Source organism: Denticeps clupeoides, chromosome 1, assembly GCF_900700375.1.
Source record: "Denticeps clupeoides chromosome 1, fDenClu1.1, whole genome shotgun sequence".
NCBI classification, from domain to species: domain Eukaryota; kingdom Metazoa; phylum Chordata; class Actinopteri; order Clupeiformes; family Denticipitidae; genus Denticeps; species Denticeps clupeoides.
In genome coordinates, this window is record NC_041707.1 from 30684264 (window position 1) to 30711833 (window position 27570).

The window sequence follows — 27570 nt, forward strand, 5'->3', positions numbered from 1 at the left end:
TTTTATCGGACCTTTGTTTGTTGCTGACAAACGGCCTGGTCTCGGGTTCAACAAGCGAGCTCAAGAGACTTTTGTAGGTGGGCAAATTCGCTCTTAATGAATTTTCGGGCTCTCTCCAACATAAGCTGTCCCCGTCCCTGTGTCTCTCACGCAGAGTCAATATTTGCGCGATTAACAAACAGTAGCTAATCCCTCTCAGACGCAAGTCCTTGGCCTGCTGATTGGGGAGGCCCTTTAAAAGTTGTGCCAAGGCGAACTGCACTTCTCGCCGGTTACGAATGATTAACTAAGGTGAAGGAGGAAGTTCATTTGCCTCTGTGTTGCTGCGTCTGAAGTCTGGTGGCCTCACAGTGGTGACAGGGGCAAAAGTTTCTAGCCCCTGAGTCACAACAGGCAAATGAAGATCTATTTTGTTAATTCCTCTTAATGTACTCTCCTGGGCACTGCACTGAAATATTCAAATATAGAGATTTTAAATGGGGTTGAATATCAGGAGCTGTAGACGTTAAATTAATTTCACATGAATGTTGAAAAAATATTATATTAACAACCCTAAATATAGATTTTTTTCCGTTGATATTGACCGATAAATTAGCATTATTCTAGTAATTCTTTTATTATTATAATTTTTGTTAAATTATCTGCCATATACAGAATTTTGCCATCTTAGAAAAAGAAAGCAGGAAGGCATTTGATCTTTTTTAAAGATGATTTTGTAGTGAATAATGAAACTACTGAAAATCCACAATAAATACATATTTCAATCTGTGTATGACCGGAGGGCTAACCCAGCCCCTGCAGTAGTCCCTCTCGTTTGGTGTGAGTGGTTTGTTAGAAGATGCCCTGTGTTTCAGGGGCTACGCAGCGATGGGAACATGGGGCGGCTTTGGCGTCTAATAAATTGAGCTGCCGTGAAGTGAGGAACAGCCATAACGGGCCCGATATGACAGGGGTTTGTTTTCATTGACTTCCATTATGTTCGGCCCGGGATGTTTCGCCTTGACAAGACCCTACAGAGCGTGACATTAACTTTGGGGGGTGGGGGTGGGAAACACCGCCCCAGGACAGAACGAAATGCATAACTGCCTGCCATCCATCTGAGGGCTGAGGGTGAGGATGCGAGATGCCTGGCACTCACGATACACCCATCATGTACAGTAGATTGAAAAGAAGCAACACTGCGCCCATCAAAATGGACAGGAAAAAAAGCCAACTGGGTCGCATTCAGAAGTTAAGCTGGTAATTAGGGACGTTTTATGCATTTCTGATGTGTTTTCTTTTTTGTTATAATTTGTTCAATTGTGTTACAGTACAGACACTGGGGACACTGGGCATGGCTGCCACTTCAACCACTTTAAAGCCACTGTGTGTGATACAATTACAGAGTTGATTAAGACTTTTATTGTGACTTGAATCATTTATCTGACAATGGCCCAGATCAGCTGACCACCATGGCTGTCCAGGTCACATGACAAAGCCCAAGGTCTCCACAGACCACTCATTGTGAGAGCAGCCTTGCCTCGCTGTGCCAATCTGGGCACTCCCGACGGTCCAAGACGGGCACAAAGACAGCCCACGTCAGGGTGTGACTTGGTGTGACTTGTGACTGCAATTAATGTCAGTAACAAGGGTCTGCCTTCATATTCCCCTGGTACATACTACAGGCAAAATATCATCGTACCAGCTGATGACAGCTGGCAATCGGAGCCGAGGGGACACATGAACAATGGCACCTGTCCCCCAAACTCCCCAAAAAAGTTCTTTATTCGCTCCAGTCAGAGAAGTGGCAACTTCAAACACCCAGTATCCCAGTATTGTGTCAAACGCTAAACTTTATAATTTTACTATTATTATTATGAATAATGAGATTATTCCGAATAACAATATATATGTCAAATACATCTGTGTTGCAATCCAGCCTTTTCATGTAGCTTGAAATGTATCAGGATTAGGATAAGGTGGCTTTTTGCTGTCAGGGACAGAGATAGGAGCCTTAAACAAGGGGAACCAGGAAGGTCAAGAAACTGAGATGTCTGCCGATGACGGACGGGAGATCATGAGCCCTGGAACAACGGGCCGGGTTCAAACGGAGGTCTCAGACAAGAGGCAGTGGAAACACTAGCCCACTTCTGAGATACACACCTCCCCGACCACAGCCCAGTTTCAAGCACCCATGAGATAGAGAAGTAGGGAGGAGGGAGGTAGAGAGACCGCGGTGATAAAGTGTTGAAAACTGGCCCTCTGCGGGGGACCAGTGTGGCAACTCTGAAGTCAGGACCCCCCGTGGCAGCAGCGATGGCAGCTCTCCACGCTCTTATTGATATCCCACTTCTTTCTCCCGGACGAGGGAGGGAATGGGGATAATACCCGGGCCCAGACAAGGGTAAAGGAAGATGAACGTTAGACAATGGGCGCAGGCGGTGAGCGCAGCATCCATGTAGACTTTGAACTTTTTCTGTGTCTCAGAAGGACAATTAATAATGAAGGCCTTTGGGGTAGGTCGCACCAGGAGAGGAAACAACAGCGATGAAGGAGAGAGAGAAAGAGGGGAAGGAGAAATGTGGAAATAATCCTTTAGCGGGTGGGCAGCAACACTGGCTGGCTAATTGATTATGTCCTTCAGGTAGGCTGTTACTTTATTCAAGAAGCCTGTACTGGTAACTGGTTATTGGTAGGACAGGCAGCATGTATATGTAAATCTGAAGATTTTTTCATAAATCCAAACCAATGAACAGAGAATGTAAAAAAAGAAAATCTAGAGAAATGACAAGAAAGGAACAAAAAGAACCTTTCTTTCACCCCCAACCCCATATATAGAAATGGTGGAGAACCAGTAAGGATGGACACCTGATAGCCCTAAAGATGTGGGAGGGAGAAGCCGTCAAAGGGCTCCTCTGTGCCCAGGTTGTGTTTTAGTCCATATTTCAAAAGCCACACAGATCACAGCGACAGCCACAGCTTCCGCCGTTCTCTTTTTTAAATTTTTTTGGGGGCCATGGGCTTTGTGTGGTGGCCAGGTGGGGGGAGCAGGGTGGTGGCTTGGTTTTGACAGGAGAGCCTTGAACTATTCTCTACCAGGAAAGATGAGAGCCTCCTGGCCTGCCATAAAAATGTCTCCTTATCCCCATGGGTGTGGGCAGTGCAGCCAATACGGGAGGTGTGAAGGCTGCACCTCCGAGGCCTGGGCCAGCTGGTCATTGTGGGGAGAGGGGTGGGGGCGCACAACACCGTCCTCTACAAGGATGATGTCGGCAATTCCGACATGACCCAACGCCACGCTTTTGGATGGGCTGGGAAAGCTGAGACAGGAGAGTCGTGTGGAATGTGACACTTTATGTTTCCAATTGTTCTTTATAAGGTGTCTAGAGCACAACATGTGATCGTAAAAACAGGATGCGTATCGTATGTTGCTCCGGGTGCGTATCTCTGACTGGCCTCTACTTTCGTTCAAACGAAACATCTACATTTCATTAAGCCTCGGCCGTGCCGTCCACTGTCACTGTTTCACTTTTTGGGGTGAGAGGATGGTAATTGTCAAGGTAGGCGAGGCCAGTAATTACGCCGTTGCTCTAAGACCGGAGATAAACAAGCGAGGTTGAAAGAAGACGGCGGGCATGGAGGCCGATGCCAGCACATTGCATGCAATTAATGAAGTTCCTTTAATTGCAGCTTGGGCTCATTCCACCGTGAGTGATGTGACAATTATGTCACAAAAAAAAAAGTTTGTAATGAGAATGGCGGGATGAAAGAAGGCAGTGAAACAAAAAAAAAAAAAAGACAGAAAGAAAGGAAAAAAGGAAGGAAAAAAAGGGGCTAACAACAACAACAAAGAAATCTCAAAGGAGATGGAAGCGCATTACTGGTGGACATTGACAGAGCAGATTAACATCAAACGATCAGCAAAACAGAGGGCACATTCATTCAGAAGGAGCTACCAAGGTGGAACTTTGATGATGCTAAATTTGGTCCCCTCCCTCCAAAAAAAAAAGAAAAAAAAAAAAAAAACATAAAAAGAGACTTGCTGAATCGGCCGGGGTTCCAGTTTCATGCCTCTGAGTTTGACAGGTGGAAAAGAGAATATTCAGTAAAAAATCCCCAGCATGAAGTGTCCCTCCGGGGCAGAAAGGTGGAAAAAAACAGGGGTTATGTGACTCCTCTGCAGTGCTAAGAACGAGCCAGGACAAGGCAACAGACAGGGAGGGGGACAGGACAAGAGCACAACACAAAGGGGAAAAAAGAGAGACATGTTTTTCCTCTAGGGGGGACAAATTTTCTTTTTAAAAACGCTCAAGTCCACCATGTGCACCTGAATGTACCTCTAGATATGCAAAATGACGCCCCACACCCACAAAACTCAAAACCCCTCCTGCAACAAAGATCTAATTCATTCAAGCTCCATGCTGGCCATGCAAATATATATGAAAATATCATCAAGTTCCGGGCTAAAAGAGCCTGGCAGGTGACTAGCCGTCCGCTAAATAATTAACCTTTGAGGATCACTGCAGACAGATGTTGATGCAACGAGAAGATAAGGGCTGAGTGGGGGCGTTTGACAAGGACACTTGGGTCTGAAGCAGTGCCCTGTTTGCATCATCAGACCTGGGCAAACGCGTAAGCATGTTTTCGGCCCAACTGACAGACTCAGACAGCAGGAACCAGCCAGGCTGGCCAATTTGTAAGACAGTACCAAAAGATCATTTATCAACAGGAGTGTGAATTTTAATATTTCCTGCTTCCCGCACCGCACCAGTGGCAGCTACCCTGACACGGGGTGCAGTGGGAATATGAATAATCTTTACTGAGTTCCGGGCTGAGGCGGCCGGCGCAGAAGAGGACCCACCTCAAAGTCGTTGGCCTTGTTGTAGTGCATGTTGAGGGCGCGGAAGAGCTCGCTGTCACGGCTGATGGAGAGCTCCTCGGCACCAACCACGCCGTCATTGATGGCCTGCCGAGCGAACTTCTCCATCTGGATGTAGTAGAACTCTCGGAAGTTGCTGAACCACTTGATCAGCTGGGATGTGATGCATCTGTTAAACTTCCAGAGGAAAGAAACACACGTAAAACGCTGTTTAAGTTTTGCATGAACCATTCTCTAAATACACTTTCAAGGTTGTATTTTTTTTCGTCATTGTGTAACAGAGTTGTGAAAATGGCTTCATGGTGAACAGAACTTTTTTTTTTTAACCTGGGCAAAAGCACACTAATATGGCCTTTATTTTGGTCTGACGCCTGAATGGCGTGTTAAGAGATTTCCTCCAATGCAAACAATTCAGGGGTGAGTGGATGAAATTATAATTGCGTCAACAGCCGGCTAAGCCCTGGCACCTCATTTGCATATCAAGTATGAAGATTTTGATGTGTCCTAAGCCTTCCCCACACTAATAAAATCCAGGCCAATGGTTAAACAGGGTGAATGAGCCCCATGAGATAAAAGCAGGAGTGATCATTTTTTTGGATGGAGGGTGAGGCTCTTTTCTGTCGAAGTTGATTTTACCTGTTGGTTATTCTAAGCATTTTCGTTCAGTCGGCAGCGGCCTTGGTTAATGCTGGGAGTTCTGCCCTGTGACCCCGCTGAAGTGGCCTCTGTCACTGGAGCATGTGTTCCTTAGTTTTGTGTTTATGTGTGTGTGTGTGTGCGTGTGAATTCACGAACAGCTGAGTTGCATGAGGCCAAGTTAAGACCAATAAATCCACAGGGCTTTCTGTCTGCCCTGACAGCACAACCTGCTGCCTATTGTCATTATGTGTATTCATCAAGAGCCACCCATTCCTCACCAGTGGAAAGAGAGAGAGCGAGAGGGAGGGAGAGAGAGAGAGAGAGAGAGAGAGAGAGAGAGGGCGTTCATCAGAAATCAACAGCCAGCACTTATCTCTCCATTCTCATGAGCACATATAGGCCGCAGAATGACAGCTGGGTGGCTGTAGGGCTGTAGCCCAGGAGGCCGTGTTTGGTGTGTGTACGTGTGTGTATGTGGGTGACAGTGTAATCGAAGCACAGAACGGCTAATGAAAAAAGTCAAAGATTTCTGACACTGACAGAATAATTACATGATGACAACATTGACCATTTTAAAAAAGCCATCCCTGATATACCTCAGACTGCCTGGAAAAGTCCGCAGCTTGCTTTAAGAATTAAGAAACCATATAAGAAAGCAAAAGAAAGAGAAATACAACAGATGTGACAACTGAGGAGTTGATTTGATCTCTGTGTTACTGAACTCAATAGGACTTAAACCTATTAGGATCATCCGGACGTGGAGGTCTTTAAAAAAATGTACATTGTCCACTTTTCCAGACACTGAGATAAGAGTCCCGGGGCCCTGTGACGACTTATTTTTTAACCCCTTTTAATTCTTTTAGAATAAGAAACAAAACACTACAAAATGATAGGAGGCCGTTCACTGGAGAATGAAATTGCTTTGACATGGAGATTAGGCCTCGGCATTGTCACAAGACATTGTCTCATATGAACAAGGCTAGGAGAAAGAGACGGATAAAAGCCGGACGGGGGGATTTTTTTTTTCTAGAATGGCCAGCGGATGACATAATGGAGACCATACAAAAAAAAAGTAAGTCCGCATGACATTGTTTGGCAGGGCTACATAAAGGGGGAGCTTTAAAGCACATTGTTGCCAAGTAGGAATACCAGGGATGCGATGGACAAAAGAGCAGCGATGCCGGAACGTGACAACTCAGCAATTAAGGATCATGTCATCGGCTCGTCAAAAACAAACACGTCCCCCTCGCTTCCCTTGTCTTCACACCGAAGGGGACAGTTAATAGCACATAAACATGTAAATAAAAGTCACGTTTTTAAGATCTAAACAGTTGAAAAAAAATTTTGAGTTTAAAAAACCTTTTATGTAGAGGCTTTCCCTTTGTAACTTTGGGCTGCAGCTTCCCACGGGATCCAGCCACAATGTTATTTGCGAAAGCATAAAAAAAAAGAAATCCACAATAGCCAATGAGCACGCTCAAAAGATTCATAAAACAAATCAATGCCACGCCTTTAATCTGGCCAGGCAGCAGTTGACTCAGGAAAGGGCTGGTTTTCACACACAGGCGTGCTCAGGACCCTGTGAAAGATTATTCCTTCAGCCTCTCTCTCGCAGACCCACCCCACCCATCTGCACCCATACCCCCCCAACTTGACCTGTCACTCGCCCTGCTCCCTCTGTTAGCCCAGGGACAATGTGGCCATTCACATACCTTTTACATGCCTGTTTGAGCTCCACTCGTTTGGCCCAGTACATCCTCAGGGTAACCACTACATACCCCCGTTATTTAAAACCACCCCCATCAGGATTTGTTGTGCCTTTTAAGCATGAGATTGACTTAAACAGCAAAAGTGAGTGGCTGAAGTCATTCAAGTTATATCCAATTATATCCAGTTATATTCAGTGTTATTCTTTGTTTGACTTCTTCTCTACTTCAATCAGGAATTCTATTCAGTCTTTAAAGGAAGTTCTACTCGGATCGTGTTGTTGAGGGTGTGACCGGTTGCCAGTGGCTGGCATTTTTCTGAACCCATGAGAGGTTAAATATCTGTAACTTAAAAAAATAAGTCTATGTAAATGACATGGCCATGACCTGGATGGCAGCTGCAGGAGTTTCTTGAAGGTAAATTAAAGCTTTGACCTCTATCGCTGCATCACGGCTGCCTCATACCTGCCCTCATAAGCTTCCTCAGCTGTCCCCTGACCCCTGACCCCGATCACACTCTAACAGGGGACAACTTCTCAGCCAGAACCTTCCCTAGACGTTAGGAAGGGAGGGCCAGGAGCCTCTATTTGAGGTTAATGGTCTTAAAATATGAGTGTGTGTATGTGTGTCGGGGGGGTTCCATGGTGCTTGGTGGGTGGGTGGTTGAGCGTTTCAGGACTGACTTGTGAGGAAAATGGCCAATCATTCCATCCACACTCTCCTGACCCTCTATTTGACAAATATGAGAATGGATTGAGATTACTTCACACCTCACGGCAATTCAAGTGACAGGGGTTGTGGTGGTGGGTGGGGGTGGGTGGGTTGTGTCGGACGGGGCATGGACCCTTATATAACCACTCAAATCAATAGATGTGGCCGAGTTAGTTTCCATTTGCAACTCTGCCTGCCGAATGATTCCACGTTATCAGAAAAGAGCCATTAGGATTAAAACACAACACCAAACCAGAGACCCAGACATCCTGGAATTCAACCAAAAAAATATCTATGTAGGACAATCAATTCGCATTACAAATCCAAAGGGTTGCTCCCCTTAGTCTGACATTTTCATCATTTTAAGTAAACACTCAGGAAGCAATACCTACCGAATTGCAGTGATAATAAAATGGTGCAGTGTTTTACCGTCCCAACTGGGCGGGGGCAGGCACTTCGCGTTTGTCAGATCAACCCGTTTCCCACAGTAATTACTTTCTAGTATGATCCTCTCATTGTAGTCCGGGCAGGTCTTAAAACAGTAATTACCACAGCTTTTCATGAGCTCATTCAAGTGTAATTAGTAAGTAATTTATGCTTAATTCCCTCACATCCATACTAGCTGATCCAACAAACACATGCCACCCTCCCATTGTTTCTCAATGCAAGAGCAGCCAGAGGAAAAAAAATCCCAGCATCCTGACCTTGTTTTTTTTTTTTTTTTTTTTTTTTTGGAAGGGGGGGTATGGTAATGTAATCTATTAAGAACGGCACAGCGACGCATGTACGCCAGTGACCTACACTGAAGCTGATGAACTAGCACATTTGCGCTCTTACTTACTAAGACACATTTGTGCTGCGAAAAAGGAGCGAAGCAGAACTGTTTCCTGCGGTTAGGTCCTGCCGGAGCATCCGAAGCGCCCTGTCGCTCCAGGGGCTACCGGCGACAGCTGGTGTACGCTTCTCCTCAGGTGGCCCAAGGTTTGGTCACTAGCCCGGTGATGGGCGCATGTACGGTGGCGTGTCGGTGGCCTGGAGGACGCGCTCGTGGCCGCGTGGAGGCGGTCACGCCAGGAGACGAAGGGGCAGCTGGGAGAAATAAAGCCCCTTGTCTTCCTCATTTAAATAATGCGCCCCGAATCTGTCACATTATTTACTCTCCGTATGCTCACTCTACAGCATGTCACAAGCAAATTAAGCTGTAAATAAAAAAATTATATATATAGGAGAGAAACAGTTGCAGCTATTGTTTTGTTTGTGGTTGGTGTTGGTTGTTTGTTGCCCCCCCTCTGCCCTGTTCCCTCTACTCCACACACACACACACACACAGACATATAGACATATAGACACATACCCAAATCCACTTGTATGCACTAAAACACAAGTGAAGCTGCCTGTCCGGTGTTTTAAGCAAAGGCGCCAATGAAAGCGAAAGTGGGCCCTGCGCTGTCCTCCGAGGAGATTAAGGACAGTTATTTTAATTGGGCGAGAGCTGGCAGCAGCTTTTTCGGGACCCATCTGGACCAGTGTGTCATGGTCTCGCTTCCCATGGCCCGAGCTAACAGTCAGGAGGGGCTGGGCAAGAGCGGGGGGGGATGCGGCGGACTCTCACCTTCACGTCGGAGAAGAACATTTTCAGCATGTTGGAGCTGGGGTAGCGTGTGTAGAAGAACATCAGCTTGGCCTTCTTCAGGTGGTTCGGTGACAGGCCTTCCTGGATCTGAAATTGTTCAGGTTAAGGAAGGAGGAGAGCAACATTTGTGCAAGGAGCAGCCATACAAAAGTACCTTTCAGTTTAGTTCACCATGTGATGCCCAGGCCAGGCATCTCTCAACGGGGGTGCCAGTCAATAGATGAAGGGCTGTGGGTCAACGATGGCCTGCCCATCCCAGGAAAAAGCCCTGTTTAATCGAGGTGGCGTTGCCCTCTAGGTTGGTAAACAGAAGCCGGCACAGAGTGTCCCAAGAGAGGTTGAGGCTAACCAGAGTGATCGAGGCATTACAATTAGCCCCCCCTTCCCCCTGTCTCAGCCTCCTGGCACAGCCCGACGATGCCAGTTAGGGCGGCTTTAGCCACATCTGTGCCGCACGCCGACCATGCCATCTCCTCCGCAAATTAACGGCTTTATAATTTATCAGAAATGAAGATGCATGTGGGGGGAGAATCAATGGGCCCCCACAAGGTCAATTAAGAGGCTCACTGCAGACACCGCCATTCTCACACACACACACACACACACACACACACACACAAATAAAAGAATAAATAGGCTTCTATCATTCGGTCCTCATAAAAAAAAATGTCACCTTTTTCTGTACAGTCATTTGCACCCAGATTTTTTTATTCCTTAAAATACTAGTTCTTTTTTTTGTTCATTCATTTGTGGTGGCTTCTGGTGACAGCCCTGACTGACATGCTCCTTGTGCCAGGAGAAGGGAGCAGGGAGAACCCTAGGTGACCTCCATTAGACTGATAGGGAAGACTAAAAGAGCATTACTCTTCCTCCTGCCATCTGTCATAACGCACACATGCGAGAGCAGCTCTGAGCAGGAGGGATAGAGACAGCCCGACGTTTCACCCAGCAACCAGGACGTCTGAAGGGCCCGGAGCCGGCATTCATAATCCACCCCCCCCCCCCCCCCCCCCCCCCCCCCCCCCCCACCACCACCACCAAAGGGGGAAGTGAGGGAAGAGTTTTGGGGCAGAGGCGCGGTAAACATCCTTGCGGTCTCCTTGATGAGATTAATTACACTGAGATGCTCTTTTCGAATTATGGAGAATGGCAGAAAAAAAATCATATTTGTGATCTCAATTAAGCGGCAAATCTCTTTAAAAGCTTAGCTGCTGCCTGTGTCATCATTTCATGGAATTCGCTGCCGTTCACCGAAATCCCCTCTGTCTCTGTCTCCCCATTCATCTTCCACAAACCTGCTTTGCTGCAAAAGCCTGCATTTATTATTATTGAATTTGATGCAATTATTTGACATAAAATGCAGAATTATAAATATTTACTGTCACTGAATGTGAATATTAGTCACTGGTAAAACTCATCTTTTCAGCATCGCTGTAGGTCTATAATACAAATATTTGGTCCCTATCGTTATTAGCACAGTGTTCCAACTCAACGGCCCACTTTCCCATAATGCATGTTTTATTGCCATACACCTTTAAGGCTGAGAACAATAAAGTGGAAGCAACTTGGGGTGATTGGGCTCATTTACAGTCCATTTTCTGCCACCCTTCCACGAAAAACAAAGCAGCTTCTAGGATACATAAACATGTGTGACACTGAAATGGATGTAAACAGTTGCCTTCTCCATGTAAAACCACCCTAAGGCCGGTACATAAAACAACACCTCCGCATACATATAAAGATTGGGGCGGAGGGGAGGGGAAGGAAAAGAGGGGCAGGGGGGGGGTCCAGAAACGGCAGCCAAGGTACTTGTGTGAATAAACAAAAAGAGCTGGGGATGCGGTGCTGAACTGCCTGCCGCTGGGAATGGGAAGAGACTCAGTGTGTGTCATGTAAAGGAGACAATAACCGCTGAAACTCGAGCCAAATGCCAGGTGTAAGGAGAAAGGGGGCAGAGAAGCGAAGGAAAAAAAACAGAGGGATGATAAATCCATAAATTAATGCCAGACATCTGCTCAGCAGCATGGAAGATTAGTAGAACAAGTGCACCACGGATGAACCTCAACTTCTGTGGATTTTTTTTTTTTTGTATTTTTAAAAATTAAATATATAAGAGCGAGAGAGAGAGAGAGAAAACGAAAGAGAGACAGAGATAAGTGTGAGGAAGGACTTTGAACATGCAAAGCAGCCTCACCTGGCCCTGTCTCAGTGCACAACCACATTGGGGCTGCTCTGAGACCGTCCCTATGCAAATGTCCTGGAGAACCGAACGAGCCTATTTTTCTTGAGATGCAAAGAAGAGTGCGTGACAAGGAGCGTCGTTCTGCCCCTGGTGAGAGACAATTGGCTGCTTGTTTCTTGCGAAATTTGAATGAATGAAATTTGGTTAGAAACCCTATCTTGCAAATGATGGAGAGTAAGTTCCAGTATGTTTTCTCTCTTTTGCTGAGAAAAAAGCTCAGCAAAATTCATTTTAAGGAGAGGAAGGCTTTCTAAGACATATTTAAAGGAAAACTAAATTCAGCCACAGCTGGAATAAGGAATGAATTTGTGAAGATTCTACAGTATTTAGCGTGAACTCAGTACCAAACGCCTTGTATGTGTGGCTCTTTGAACTTCAAAAAGTGCCTGTGGGCAGGGAGGGCAGGTGAAGCTCGGCAAAAGGTTAAAAAAAGGACTGGAATAAAAGATATATAACTACCTGCAAACACCTGTTCACACCAGCTCTGATGAAAGAAAGAAAGAGAGAGAGAGAGAGAGAGAGAGAGACGGCTGCCAGGCAACAGTCTGCGACTGCGTCCTGCTATAGTAATATCACCTCCGAGTCCCAGGAAAAACAAGGGTCTCTCCGTGTCTTTCACATCCTCCAATCACGATCAAGAATATAAAAATTTGCACAGAGCTGATGTTAACATGGACAAGACACAGGAAACCACAAAAAAAAAAAATTAATTCTCCTCTTAAGAATCATCTTTTTTCTCTCAGCTGCAAGTTTCTCAGATGCACCCCCCCCCCCCTCAGCAGAGGGTCCCCCACTTGCTATTTTACTTCCTCTAGGCTTTGAAATATGATTTGCTTTGTGCGTTTATGTACAAAGTCTTACATGCGCACTGATGAAAGGGCTTTCATTGTGAGGGCCTCTGTGATTGCGAGAACAGAAAAGATGGGAGGTATCTGCTCCGCGCCGGGCCTTTCACCACTTTTTTCCCTATAGCCTCCACTTAAAAGCCCCCAAACCAGGGAGCTCTGTTTAATCTTCAGACTGCGGGGAGAATACAGCACTTACAACATGAGCCAATTAATGGAGATTAATTGAAATTAAGTACCTCCCTGTATTTGCCCCTGTCTCGTTTGGTCTTTTTTTTTTTTTTTCTTCTTCTGCTGCTGTAAGACATGTTACAGTATTCTGCAAATGTTCAATTCCTTTTCATTTACAAAAACAACACCGAATGAGAACGTTCATGTGCTGTGTGTACACAACTACCGCCACGTTCACACTTCTGAGAAAGGATATTGTACTTCCTGAATATGGTGAGATGTCCGACATGTCCTGCAGGTCCCCGCACTCGGACTTGATTAGCGATAAGGACAGGCCCTCGGTCGTGCTTCCCGGGTGCGTGGGCGAGCAGCCGCGGTGGTGGCTCAGGTGGCTGGAGGACATCTTGGTCCGTAGGCCGGCCGTCTCCCTGGACAGGTCGAGGGACTCTGGGGAGGACCTGTCTTTGCCGCCGTAGGCCGACGGGGGCCCCAGGGGGCTCTGAAAGGGGTATCCCATGAGAGGAAGGGGGAAAGGGTGCCGAAAAGAGGGAGGGCTGAAGCCCATGGTGGCAGACAAGGGAGAGGGGTGCAGGGACGGGTGGTGATGCGTCCCTGGCGGGGCGAGAGCGGACGACTGGTCCGAAGAGTTCTTCCGCACCACCAGGGGCAGCGCCTCCGTCTGGTCGTTAACACCGGGGACCTGCATGGCGCTAAAAGAGTCCAGAGGGTTGGGAATGATGACATCACCGAAACACTGGAGGCGCTGGTTGGCCGTGTGGAAGTTGGAGTTCTCCCCGTTGACCGCGAAGCGCTCCTGGGGCATCTGCAGCGGCGGGAAGACCTGTGGGACGGGCCGCGGGGGCTTGGCGAAGACCTTGACCACCGTGTCCACCACCTGGGACATGGCGGTGTTCAGCTCCTGCTTAAGCGTCTCTGCTAGGTGCTTCCCCTCAGCGTGCATGGAACCCGAGGCCTGACCCTTGCCCTGAGGGACGTCCTGCTTCGGCTTGTCCCCGTCCAAAACCAGCGTCTGTTCCCGGAGCAGCGCCCTTGCCCGGTCCAGGAAGTGTCCCGGGTCCAGGTCGGACATCTCGTTGTCGGAGCGGTCATGGGTGGAGTCATCGAGCCTGGCGCGGTGGTCCAGGCCGTCGGAGCGCAGGCTGTCTTCGGACAGGTTCCCGTCCTCATCGTTCTCCGAGTCGGTGCTGTCGTAGATCTGGTAGAACTTCTCCTGCAGCTGCCGCAGTTGCTTCTGCATGTCCTCCAGCTGCAGCTTCAGCTGCCGCCGCTCCTCCTGCTTCTGCTCCTTGCGGGCGGAGACCAGCTGCTGGAAGCTCTGCTGCTGCTGCTGGGGCAGCTTCTGCTTCCTCTTGTTCTCGCGGTAGCTCTCGCGCGGGCTGGGCGGCTGCGGCAGCCCCTCGCGGTCCCCCTCTCCCGAGCGCAGGGTCACGCTGGGCGAGTGGCTCATGCCCCGGATGATGTTCTCCACCCTGGCCCGCTTGGCCCGCAGGTGCTCGTCCGTCAGCCTCTCGATGTCGAACTGGGACATGGCGGGCCGGCCGAAGGGGGAGAGACACTCCTGGGGGCTGTCGTGGGACGAGTTGCTGCACACATCCTCCTGGTGGTTCTCCGAGCCCGTGCTGGAGAGCCCGCTGCCCTGGAAGTGGGGTTCGCTGCCACCGTTTTTGGTCACGTTGTTCTTCAGCAGCTGGGAGATGATGGTCGCCCCGGGAAAGGGCATCATGGCGTCTTCGTACGAGTTGGCCCGCTTCAGGAGCTTGCGGAGCACGTTGGACTTCTCCCCGTCAGTGTGCTGCACCACCGCACACTCCATATCCTGCTCGGAACCGTGGGGATTCATGGCACTGAGTAAGCTTGCGTTCGCTCGGGCGAAAATTGCAGATGCTGTCCCTAGCGTCCTCTTCACTCCTATGTCAACTCTTCGTCTCTTGCTTTGCTTGCTTAAGAGGGCTGTGCTGTCATGGTCAGGCATCACTGGAACTGTTACTGTGCCATAGTTAAAAGGCTGTCAGCTGGACACAGCTTCAAGAGTCCTGGGAGCCTGGCCAGCAAAAAAAAATAAAAATAAAAAAAAAAATACAGGGATGGGAGGTGGGGGAGAAACGAGTGATAAATTTACTTCAACATTTCACAGAGACCAACACAGACTAAACAAGAACGCACCAAATTTGGTTCCTGAATAAAAGCAAAAAATATGAGGGGCCGTTTACTTTTCCTGGTGAATTTTTTTTTTTTTTAAATGTCCCATGAATTCCTGTCATATTTATGCCTGGAAATCTCCACTGGCATGAAATACAGCTTTAAATAATATCATTGTACACCTTCTGGTCTCAACATTGGGGTTAATGAAATATACATTGGTTAAAAAATAAAAATAATTAAGGCCTATTTACACAGCCAGGGATCTAGAAAAAACTTCACTTTTTTACCACAATATTTTTCATTATTTACACGTGATAACACGTTAACACATTTCTGAGCCAGATTTTACACCAACAACTTAGAAATGCGTGGTTTTGTCATATATGTCTAGTTGCAGATTAGAGAAGAGGTTGTGGTTCAGTTAAAACCAAAAACTCACCCCACGCAGTCTGTACACACACTTCCCATAGCTCAGTTTTACCACGGTAATTATTTACATCACTGCGCCAGTACCACAGTGGTGACTTTTATAGATGTTTTAATGGTTTTAATGATCGTGGCAGTAGTACGATCTCATGGTTATCACCACGCTGCCTCAGCGTGTCCCGCAAATGGCAAACCTGCCCAATATCGCTGTGTTCGACGCGTTCACGAACACTCACACTCACAGGAGGAGTCGAGTTCGTTTGTCTCTGCTAACAGCAGCACTTCAGATTTCATTTTTCTGAAGCGATTGATCTTTTCAAAACGATCACAGCACACGATCACGTTATTATTATTATTATTATTATTAGTCTATAGCCGTCATTTAGATCTCGCATTAAGTTACATTAAAAGTGAAAGTTTTATGCGCAGGTTTGGGACATGAGGAGCCCTGGCGACACCAGAGCTCCAGGGTAAAGCATGTCGCGCGGATCGCGCAGAAAAGTGACATGAGGTGTTTCAAAAAAGGAAATGAACCATCACGATAACACAGCAATAACAGCAGCGCGCAGGAATGAAATGAAAGTTCGCGCATCGTCAAATAAACTTGGAGTAAACGGCGCAAAGTTCGATTAAAAACAAGCCACGCCGCGCACGGCGCATCCGTTTCACGGCAGAGGACGTTCATTTCCCACGGCGTATTCTGTCACAAATGTTTTTAAAAAGTGCGACATGAACAAGAAATCGGAAGAGATCGGGAATAAAACAACGATACTTACTTTTTTTTTTTTTTTTTAAATGATGGTTGTTATTATTATAATTGAAGTGCGTCCCTCCCGGCTGCTGAAGAGGAGATCCCGGTCGCCGCCACTTCGCGTGTCACTCAGCTACATGTCGCGGGGCGAAATGACGCGCGGCGCGGCTCCTTCACGGGCGAAGAGGAAGAGGAGAGGAGAGAAGAAGGGTGGGTGGTGGTGGTGGTGGTGGGGGGGGGGGGTGATGCGGGGGTCGCTCGCTCTGCAGACGAGAGGGAATTTGGGGGCGGGTGGGAGAGGAGGAGGAGGAGGAGGAGGAGGAGGAGGAGGCGCGCGCCCGCCGCGGAAACGCTGTTATTTCTCAGGAGCGCGCGGGTGCGCGCGCGCGCGTCAGACGCTGGCTGGAGGACGTGCGCGCGCGCGTGCGTGCGTGTGTGTGTCAGCGCGGCTCTCCTCCTCCTGGCCGATGGAGACCGTAGTGCTTCTCTGCGACTCGCCGGGCGCGAACAGCGAGCCGCCGGCGACACCGACACGACTCGCGTTCAAGACGCGCGCGCGGCCGACGGAAGGAGCGGGAAGACGCGCGCGTCACGCGCTCCTCGCCGTGATGTAACAGCCTCGGCCACCAATAAGCGCGGCCCGCCGGATTTAGAAGGAATACAAAACGGCCAAGTTCGGCGCGGCGGAGAAAGACGAGGTCTCTTTTACCTGCACAGGTTATAACCTGCTCACCTGCTCTTAACACGCTTCATATACACACACTTACACACACACACACACACACACACACACACACACACGTGGGGAGAGGGGGAGAGGTCGGGGGTTTTAGAAAGATGACGCGCACACAACTCTGTAGACACTTCACATTTCACTTTACACCATTATATTTTACTTTACAAGTGTTATTATGTCAATTAAGTCGAGTTAACGGCGCGTGGTTAGATCGATCATTATTTAATTAGTCAATGAATTAATCAATGTAACAAAAATGCGGGGAGTAATACATCTCTGGTTTTACAAGTTGTATGCAATTACACAAAAAAAAAAAAGATGTCACCTCATGGGCAAGGACATCCCTGCGTTCTTAATCGTACAGATGAAATCCGAATTATTCTACACCAGTTTGCCCCCTAAAACCGGGGAAAAAAAGAAAGAATCGATTTAACTTGTGTTCATATTCCATCAGCCGTATTTTGTCTATATTGGTGGTTTTGGTAACTTTGGACGGGTCGAGGTTTCTTAAAAAAAAACCAAAAACAAAAAAAACGTCCCGCTGCTGAATTTGCCGAGTTCACCAGCCAATCCAGCCGCGTGAAGGAATGTTAAAAAAAAAACTGAAACCAAAAACGGAAAACACCTCCACGTTTTTTATAAGAAAGCGGAGGAGGCGGCTGCAAAAAAAAAAGGAAAAAAAAAAAAAAGTTGATTTCGGGGAGGTCACGTGACAGGGCACGTCCATCACCCGCCCGTGCATCAAAGGTAAAGGGGCTTTTAGTAGCGTTGACGGGGTAAAGAACTCGGGGTTACACCGGAGGTGCTCCCAGGTCATGGGCTGCCCCCTGCGTTACCGCCAATGAGTATTCCTGGATAATAATAATAATAATAATAATAATAATGATATTAAGTCGTTCTAAAATCTTGCACGGTTTCCCGCTGTCACCACCCGCTCGTGCGTCATGCATTTGCGTCCTTGTTCGTTGTCGTGATCGTGTATTGATTTTGCGTCACGTTTTCACGCGTTGTATGTACATCACCGATGTTGTTTAGAACTATTTCGACACTAGCGCACGGCTAGGCTTAATAAAGACGAAGTATGTGAAAGTTGCGTGGACTTTCTCTGTGAGTTACTTTACTGTGTATTTTACTTCATTGTTGTTTACTTTCTCCTCGGTTCGCGCGCACGCCCGCTCGCCCGCTCGCGCTGCAGGTGCGGCGGCGCGTACGGGGACGCGCGTCGGGAACAGTCGCTTCCGACACACCCGCCGACAACAAAACAGCGACGACAACACAGTTTAGGCAAGAAAGGACAATAAAAAAGGCAAAATAGTTCATCCGAAGGGACGGGTGGCATCACTGAGTCCGAACAGCGGCATGCAACAAGTCCCGGTCAAACGATTCATCTCGTCCTGGAATATCGATACTGCAGGAATTCCACCAAAACAAGGAAAAGACTTCAGTCATTGTCAAAAGAAATATATAAAAACAAACGTTCATATGAATTTGCCTATAATAGAAAATAGCGGATTTTGAGGTAGATGTCACTTGTGTCAAAACGATTATGAATTATCCGGTTGTAATAGATTTGTTGCAAAACCTTATACCAAATAGAATTTCACATAGAAAACGGCAACTGCTTTGTTGTATAGGTTATGCTATAGAGTAAAGACGATGCGTCCACAAAATGACATTTATAATGACACCATCATTTCTTTGCTGTGAAGTTAAGAAATGAACAAAGCAGGAAGCATTGTGCCAAGATAGCCCTAAATGCATGGGTGATTTTGGATGCTATATCTTTTAAAAAATGATAAACAAAAATGTATATTTATCATCCGTGGAAAATCACTTGAAGGCCAAAGCCGAATAGAGTTGATGGAGTCATGTGACAGATACAGGAGGATACAACAGTCCTCCAACAGCCTGCTGTCAATCAATGTTATTATTTGTACTATTTTTCCTCCCACTAGGCATGGTGTCGCCACGGGTATCAGTGGTGGCGATGAAATGCAGCCGCGGCTCTCCGCACGCTGCCATTTTTGTGGCATTTCGCTGCCCGGCGAAGACTCAGGCTTTACCGTGTCGATCGGGCCGATTTGGCCCTGAAAGAATGTCCTTTGTCCCCACCTTTTTGGACTGTCAGTCGGAGATTACAGCATTTGCTCGTGTGACTGCTGGTTTATGCAGTTCAGGCTCACCTTGCTTTCATTTGGAAGGCCAGAGTCGGTGGCCCGACACCTAAACATTAGCAATTCAGATGCAAGATCAACAGACAATATTTAAAAAAAAAAAATCGACTGGCCGTTAAATGTCATTTGCATGGATTAGAGGCGTCTGGTGCCCTGGTGTTAAGAGCGGACTACAGGAACAGTTTCATGTACCCATACACACACACACAGACACAGACACACATTTTCATGTAGTGAAACCTACACAGTGTTAGACACAATGCATGCCTGTACACTCATGTGAAAGGCATTTCATTATTTTTTACATTTCATTTTAATATGAAGGAGGATGCATTCAAGGCTCTAATGCGCACGTTATAAGCTACTGAGACAAATCCATATATAGACACACACACACATTCACGCACACACACCAGGAGGAAAGAGAGGAGGGGACAGTGAGAGCCGGAGAGAATTGGGGACACAAAAGGGAGGAGACGGTGATACCTCATCATGCCGAACCGTCGAAACACGGCCAGCATTTTGGGAACCATCAAGATTCAGCGAGCCGCTATTATTCAACACATTAGCAAAGGCTAGCTAAAAGCTCTTATACCTGCACAGGGTCTTTAAGGTCTTCAGGAAAAGGGATGTGGCACTAAGAGGAGACAATGTTTGAGGGACCCTTGCAACTCAGGGAAATGCAAAGCTTTCAGAGTGACAAGGTGATACGAGGTATCATTTATCCGGAGGATGGAAAAATGGTCCCCGTCCTTCAGAAATAAAGACATACATGTCCATGTGGTGTAATTTTCCCTGTGTCCCCAGCAACACAGGTGCAAATGACAATAACTGCTTTAGTAATATATCGTCCTGTATGTTAATATTACATTGAATACTGAATATATATGAAGATCTTTGCTCCTTTTTTTTTGCTCTAATCCTGTCTGTTTTTTTATTTTGTTTTGCATTTTTTGTTTAAGTTTAAATTGCATTGATCAAGTGTTCATAATTTGATATTACTATTAGCACAAGGCAAGACAAGACAAAATGCCTGTGAGTCTCAACCTTATATGCAGTTATAGGTAATTTAATGCAGTTAAACGTACATATTTTCTTTTTAAAAAAGTGGGTCTGTGGGTCAGATAGCTGGACATTTTTGTTAGTTACATTTTGTCAATTCAACTTGTTACCAAATCATGGCTAAATCTTTTTTTACTTGTTAAAACAGGAAAAATGATGTCAAACCAAATGTGTTTGAGTTATGGTTTATATACATTTATATATTAATTATTCAAACTGTGTAAATGTGTGTTGGTGTTTTTTCACCAAATTCTGTGCAGAGGTCTTAATCTTAACACATAATTAGGCCCAATTGTCAGCCTTCTTCGTGATAAGCCTTTTGAATGAATGAACAACCACAGAGACTAAATTGCTCGCTCCCCCTGTCAAGTCTGCCCTGTAGGTCAGGGTTTGAGGCGAGCTGGCAGCAGCGAGTGGACCAGGGCTGGCCCGCTGCCTTCCTGCCTGCCGGCCTCCCCGAGCCCCTCTGGCCTCCTGGATAAATAGGGGTCTTCAGACGCCGGTGCACTGAACTGAGGGTCTTTTTTTTCCAAAGCTAACAATCCTATCAGCTGCCTGTCCACCTCCAACTTCATCACAGCACTCGGCCTGTTGGGTTCATTTCTTTGTGTGTGTGTGTGTGTGTGTGTGTTTGTTTTTATCACTGGGCCTCACATGCTTATATAAAAAGGAAGTACAAAGAAAGAATCAACAACAATACAAATGCAGAGGACTTTCACACATATATGGTCATGTTCCAAACCTCCATCTGTTTGTAATTTAAAAAAACAACATGAAATGGGGAACAGTAATAAATTAAAATAATAATTTCCCATGTGCAACGTATTAAAAAAAGTACATTTAAACATTTTAGCTTGATAATATACAGATGAATTGACTTTTATTCTGATATTACTAAAGGTACAATGTTTTATGAAAAGATAACTTATTAATTACATATAGAAAAAAACACTCAATAATGTCATCATAACCTGGGATCCATTTGGACAAAATCGTATAATCGTATGCTTCATTCTTAAATGGGAGATACAAATTTAAATTGGGACTGAGATGGGGCAGTCTTGTGTGTCTGGGCTGTACGCTTAATGAAAATCAATTAGCATTACCCTCCTTCTTCTTTAATTGAATTTGAAATATCGATTTTTTTGTTGCTTTTTTTTGCCTTCTAACTAGGCATGGAAGGAAATGCCTGGGGCGGGCTGGTCGGATCCTGAAGGGGTTAGAGTCTTTTAAAAAACGGAACAAAATATGAAAGTAATGGCTAATTAAAGCCGAGCTCTTTCTACCAGAAGTAATTGTGTCTCCAAGGTATTTAGTGATAGGTTGGAGAAAATAAAAATCACAGTAGCAACAAAAAATAAGAACAATTATAATAGGTCCAAACAACATATACACGAAGGCCATCTTGGTCACAAATAGCTGCTCTCCTTAAAAGCAAGACGAACATTGAGTGGATGTCTCAAAGGACCATGGAATGGATCCGGAGTCCTCAGAACAATATAACAAACAGAGAAGCAGCAAAAGTAACAACGAGGGGCTCCATGTAACAGGCGGTGACGACTTTACGCCAGTCCTCGGGCCTTTTTCTTTTCGTTTAACTCTCCAGTTGCCTTTCAACATGTACTTTTAAAACATGAACAACCTCCTCTTCAAGACTCGTGGCTGAGGTGTAGGCAGCCCAGTCACTTGTTGTCTGCATCAATCATAACCGACGTGTTATTAATCACGTGTCGTTCACCCCCCCCCCCACTCCCCACTCCGGTTCAGGAGAGGTGGGCAGTGCGCATTAGGGCCGTAATTGCGGGTGATCTAATGACGTGAGTTCGCTGACTGAATTCTTCATTTCCATTCCCACCCACTTTCATCCACACTTATATTTAGCTGTTTTTTTCCGCAGCACCAACATCGCACACATCCTCACGTACCCAGCGTATTTGAAACGGAATGTTTTTTTTTGCCCTCCCCTGTTGGAAAATGAACGGCAGAAGGGCGTTAATGGATCCAAACTTTTTTTTATGGAATACTGCCTGATAATCTCTGCTGAATCAAGATACCTTGTACCAACTCTGCCGTTATATAATCTATGTTGCTCTCCGTAGCAGAAAATAATTTATTCCCAAGTTTCAACTTGTGGTTTGTTAAATGCTAATGTCAGCTTGGGGTTGGAAAATGGAACATTTCTCTCAGTGGCCACTGAGCGTTTTAAACACCCCACCTGCCGATGATTGCACATAAACACGTCTTTCTGCTGAGATGTACCTGCCAATTAGTCTTTAAAATGCCCCATGCTTGATTTACCTTTCCGACGCAGGTGAGTGGCTGTGTATCCGGAGCCGCTCGACCTTTCCGCTTGTTTCTAGTTTGTTTACGCGCCTGTTTGTTGGTTTGCAACATCAAAATCAGCACAACAAGTGGATTGGATCCATCGTAATTACTTCCCAGTAGACATTTCTACTGCCGTAATTATACTGTGATTGTGACATTTGGGAAACTGAACATGAAGAGGGTTTTCATCCTTATTTTTCCATTTCCCCCCTCCCAAACATTGGAAGTATAGCAGCTGAGATTAGACTGTTTAGTAACATTTCATTGTTGTCTTGGCCCAGTAGCAAATTTCATTTTCAAGTAATTTGTTGCTTCAAAATATAATCAGGAACAGTTTTGCACATATTCAAACTTAGTTTCCAAAAATTTTTTATTTTCTTTTTGTTGTATCTTGTAGCATTTGTTCCATTCGACTCTATACTGTCTCTGTCTTCACTGCTGGCTTTTCATTAACAAAACCTTGACTTCTGAGTTGCATGTTAGAGCCATGATAGATTTGCTTTCGAATACAATTTTAGATATATTTAGATATGCATTTATTAATTTATATTATATTATAATTTATATTGTTTCTAAGCCACCCTAGCCATTACAGTGGACTATAGGAAACATTATATCAGTATTTTACAGTGCAGGTTTACTCGTTTCTTACAGCAGGATTAAGATACATTTTAAAAACAATTTCTACTGTTATGCTGGATAATGGCAAACAATATAATAATGACAGTGATGACAGTGGGTGGCTTGTGGGGTTGGTGGGTGGGGGGATTCACCGTTATATTTGACCAAGACCTTCTTTTGATCCAGCATTCACAACACAATGAATTTAACATTAGGCTCAGGGGGCCTTCTGGTCTCTAATAACCCCCTTTACCGACTGCTGCAGAAACAAGGATCATATGCAGCGGGTTAAGGATCCATCTATAATCCACTTAGCACCATTTATGACCTTCCCTTACCCCCAGCCATGACCTTTCATTCCACACATGATCACTGAGGCAGTGAGTGAGTGACTGACTGTCAGATTCTGACTGACACAGCAATAAAGGGCCACCCCAAAAATCCTAATATTTACAACAAAACAAAACACTTCTCCTTTCACAGAGATTTGGAGAGGCTGAGGAAGGATGCTCACAGGATGAATGCATGCTCATCCTCATGCTGGGGTTGGCGCTAATTAGCAGCATTTGACCGAAGCACTTCTTTCAGATGAGGCTGCTTCATTATTTATGAGTTACATCCTCTCCAAGGAGCCCAGCAACATCCTCAACCTGCTCCTTCTGGTGCAGAGCAAATAACAGGTGTGCACCCCGCTGCATGCCGTCCCACCGACTTCAGCTCATCTTCGGGAAGTGTCTCCCCGGATCTGAAGGGGAAGCTGGGGAGCTGGCTATTTGGCTGAGGATGCTTTTCTTCTGAAGGAAAAAAAACAGTGACTCAGTAACTCAATCTGGCCTCAGAAGGAACTGGGAGTGAGCCCAGCTGCAACAAGATTCTTATTGAACATATTACTATAATTTACTAACAAATTACTTGTTTTGCTAATTATAAAGTGTTCCACTGTTATTTTGGCCAGTTCACTGTTGCGTCCAATAGAAGAAATGATGACTCTTATAGGTGGTCCATTTCATGTCTTTATTCCTTGTAGTTACTGCATTAATAACACACAGTTACAGTATAATAAAGAGGAGCGGCCTCTGGTGCTGATTATGGAGCTTTTTTTAGGATACACTACCAATCAAAATTTTGGCTGCACCTATTCTGTGGCTGTTATGGAGAATAAGGTGGAGGCCAACGCAAGAAGAATATTTAGAGTCGCCTCTTTTCACCTCTTCCCCTGTTCAGCATAAACCTTCAGGACTGTTGGAAAACCATCCTGTGTTCGAGAGAAGCCAAGAGTGTATAATGCTGCAATTAAAGCAAAAGAGAAACGTTATTACATAACATTACACGTATTACTTCATAGTACTGTTTTTGGATTTGTTTTATATATATATATATATATATATATATATATATATATATATATATATATATATATGTGTGTGTGTGTGTGTGTGTGTGTGTGTGTGTGTGTGTGTGTGTGTGTGTGTGTGTGTGTGTGTGTGTATATATATATATATATATATATATATATATATATATCTGTGTGTGTGTGTATATATATATATGTCTAGTAGGAAATTCAGCATCTAAATGCTTGTTTGTCTATATGTTTTCATTTTGGGTTTCTACCAAGTTTGGCATGTGGCAGCTCAACGCCTTGATTAGGCACATCCGCCTATAGTGTTGAATGTGAGAGTGAGTTGGATCAGTATCCTGAAGTTTCCATACCATTTTTCCCACCTGTGTCGCGGACTCGTGAACTTTCAACAGAGATTAGAAACCAACCCAGAGAGCATAAAGCTGCATCCTTCATAAAGGGCTTCAAAGACTTCCCTGAGGGCGGAAAAATTAGCCTTTGGAGTCATAAATCACCACAAGACTGCAGCGGAGGGCACCATCCACCTTGTCCACACACGCCCATATTAAATGTTAAGTAAACCGTAGTATCCTGTGGCTCATGCAGCCTACAACCCAACACAGGCCCGGGAGAAAGCATTTAAGCCCAGAGAGGTCATTTCCCTGCATGCGTGGACGTCTGTGTCTGTAGGTGTGATATAGGATAGACTGTGTGGGCGCATTTGTGTTTGTGCGTCAGTAAAAGAAAACACCCATGCCATCGCTGGCACATGCTGTTATTTAAAAGGAGAAGGACTTTTTCCATTCCATCTACTTCCTGCCAACCCCCTCCCTGAGTAAATGCAGGGAAACGAACACTTAACAGAAGGGGTGCACCACCTTTTCCAGTCATGTGCCTGTTTTGTCAGGTGCATTCCTGCTACCTGGAGGCTTGTTTTGGCTTGAGATCCATCCCCCCGCAGGGCAAGTAGCTCTTTTCTGGAACACAAAACAAAATGAAGATTCTCTAATTACCGCAGCTCTACCGCTCCACGTACGAATGGCAGCGAAATTAAAAACCAAGTTCCAAGTGGACCTGATATTGCAGAGGTCCCAGTATCTTTCCAATTTTGCAGAGTCTCTCTAACTGAGAGTCGTAGAACTTGCTTACTGTAAGTTACTTACCTTGCATTGTTCCCTTTGGCTACAGGAAGTACGTAAGAAGCGAGTTCTCGCATTAAACACCATGTCCTTTTTTCCCATATCAAGTAACACGACTCTCATATTCTTCCTGTTTCGCTTCTGCCAGTGTCCTTTTCATCTCTGCATATTGTTCTCTTTGTGTTTTTTGGGAAATGCTACTGGGTGATACAGTATATATATTGTACACTCCTTTATAAAAAAAAAACTGTACTCTCTCTGTGTCTTGTGCTAAGCAGCTATTTAGACAGTGCTCTTTACACCCTATTAGTAGTAGCCATATACACTGTTTACACCCTGGAATAATTAGCCATATATGTATAATATGTAAACGGTGCATATTAATACCCACATCAGATTAGAAATATAGTATTCTACTCTGATGTGGGTAGTAATGTGCATTGCCCATATTTATTTATTTTTTTACAATTTTGTTCATTTAATTTTTTTATTTGAGGTTTATTTGAGATCAGTGCTACGTTTACACTAAATCCACCCAGGTTTTATTCTTCTTTTTTATTACCTACAGAAAGTATTTCAACATTGCAGTGGGTAAGACAAAAAATCCATCCCTGTTCCATCAACCATCTGTAATTGTTCATGTAAATGGTACATTAACTTTCCAAATTTTGTTTGCACATTACATCATTAGAAAATATACTATCTTAACAAATGGTGGCACAAAGAGAGAGTTTATGTACAAATTTCACAGAACAATTTCGTTTATGTCTGTTTCTGGGTTAGATATAGCACAGCTGTCTTCGCCAGTTTGTTCGTATGTAGGACATGGCTTCATCTGAACAGTAGGCAAAATCTGGGGAGTTTAAAAAAAAGAAAAAAGTCCCATTCCCCAATGAAACAAACTGTCCCTTGATTTTTAACTTTGGGATAATGACAGTTCCTTACTTATGAAGTTGTGACAAGCCTTGTTCCCTAGTGAAAATATCTCACAAAGTAGAATGGAGAGAGGGATATGGTTGTGTTGCATTGGCCCATCTGCTACAATTATCCCACTCCAAAAGACTTGGCAAGGGCTTCCCCTTCATGGCAGTAGCAGCAGTGCCCGCTATCTTGACCCAGATCAACTGCACTCTGCTGAATGTATCTCGCCCGGTGCCTGCGTGGATGTATGCAGCATTTCGTGCATCGCGCTCAGGGCGGACGGTTTCCTAGGTAGGTGGGACCTGTTTGACCGAGATAATCCTTAAAAGTGCAATCAACAAAGACAAGACAGTATAAAAAAAAGAAAACAAAAGCAACTAGACAGAGAGCAGGAAAGATGTTGTGCAGAGATTATTGGTGAATGGGTCCAGTGTATGCAGCTTACCAAGAACGGCATCCAATCCTTTGGCTTCAGTGAATCATAAATAATGGGGATAACACATCGTTATTTGGGATAATGAGTTAATCCAAAGTGGAGGTCTAGAAAAAGAGATTACAGATTAAAAATAAATCTGACAGTGAATATCAATAGGAAGCGATGACCTTTTTTGCTCTTTTTTGGCTTTGAGTGCTGATCCTTCTTGTAGGTAATTTCAAAACAAGAACATAAAAGGTTTTACACAGCTTGCAAGGTAAAGAGAGCAATGTCAACACAATGCACACACTGTCCCCCAGGCACTTGTCTCCTCTTTCACGCGACATGACAGGCATTGTAGTCAAAGGTTATTTTTGGAATATTTTCAATAATAACCATTTATTTTTTTATTTCAGTTAAGGCTCTAAGGATATTTGGAGAGTGAATGCACATTTAGTGACTTCAAAATTAACTTATTATGGGAAAAAAATGGTAGACATGGCAACAGCGTGTTTTTCAATTTCCCTGCGCTCATCCAAAAAAGAAATGCCAAGGCGACCATTCAGCTTCACTTCCTGGCATGTATGTTAAACTCCTTAATTAATTAATTAATTGCTAACCATGGATGTTTGTTATCATTGAAACAGAAGATGGATATATTGCAGTTGGTTTTCTGACATATTCATGACA

The 27570-nt window shown here is 45.2% G+C and overlaps 2 protein-coding genes across 4 annotated transcripts in view; one reads left to right on the forward strand and one right to left on the reverse strand.

Annotated features, from left to right (window-relative positions):
• The window catches only part of prox1a (prospero homeobox 1a), a 23752-nt gene extending 7381 nt beyond the window's left edge, over positions 1–16371 (reverse strand). The window contains exons 1-4 of one of the 3 annotated variants that reach the window (XM_028999555.1): positions 16172–16371; positions 13062–14867; positions 9527–9640; positions 4841–5035 (exon numbers count right to left, since the gene is read on the reverse strand). In XM_028999555.1, the coding sequence (XP_028855388.1) occupies positions 4841–5035; positions 9527–9640; positions 13062–14798 (2046 nt within the window). In that variant the 5' untranslated portion in view covers positions 14799–14867; positions 16172–16371. Of the gene's footprint in view, positions 1–4840; positions 5036–9526; positions 9641–13061; positions 14868–15407; positions 15564–16171 lie in introns of those variants that run through there. The other 2 variants (XM_028999563.1, XM_028999547.1) reach the window with 2 other exon arrangements.
• Positions 1–27570, forward strand: part of sh3yl1 (SH3 and SYLF domain containing 1) — a 99387-nt gene that overhangs the window by 44658 nt on the left and 27159 nt on the right. The window lies entirely within an intron of this gene.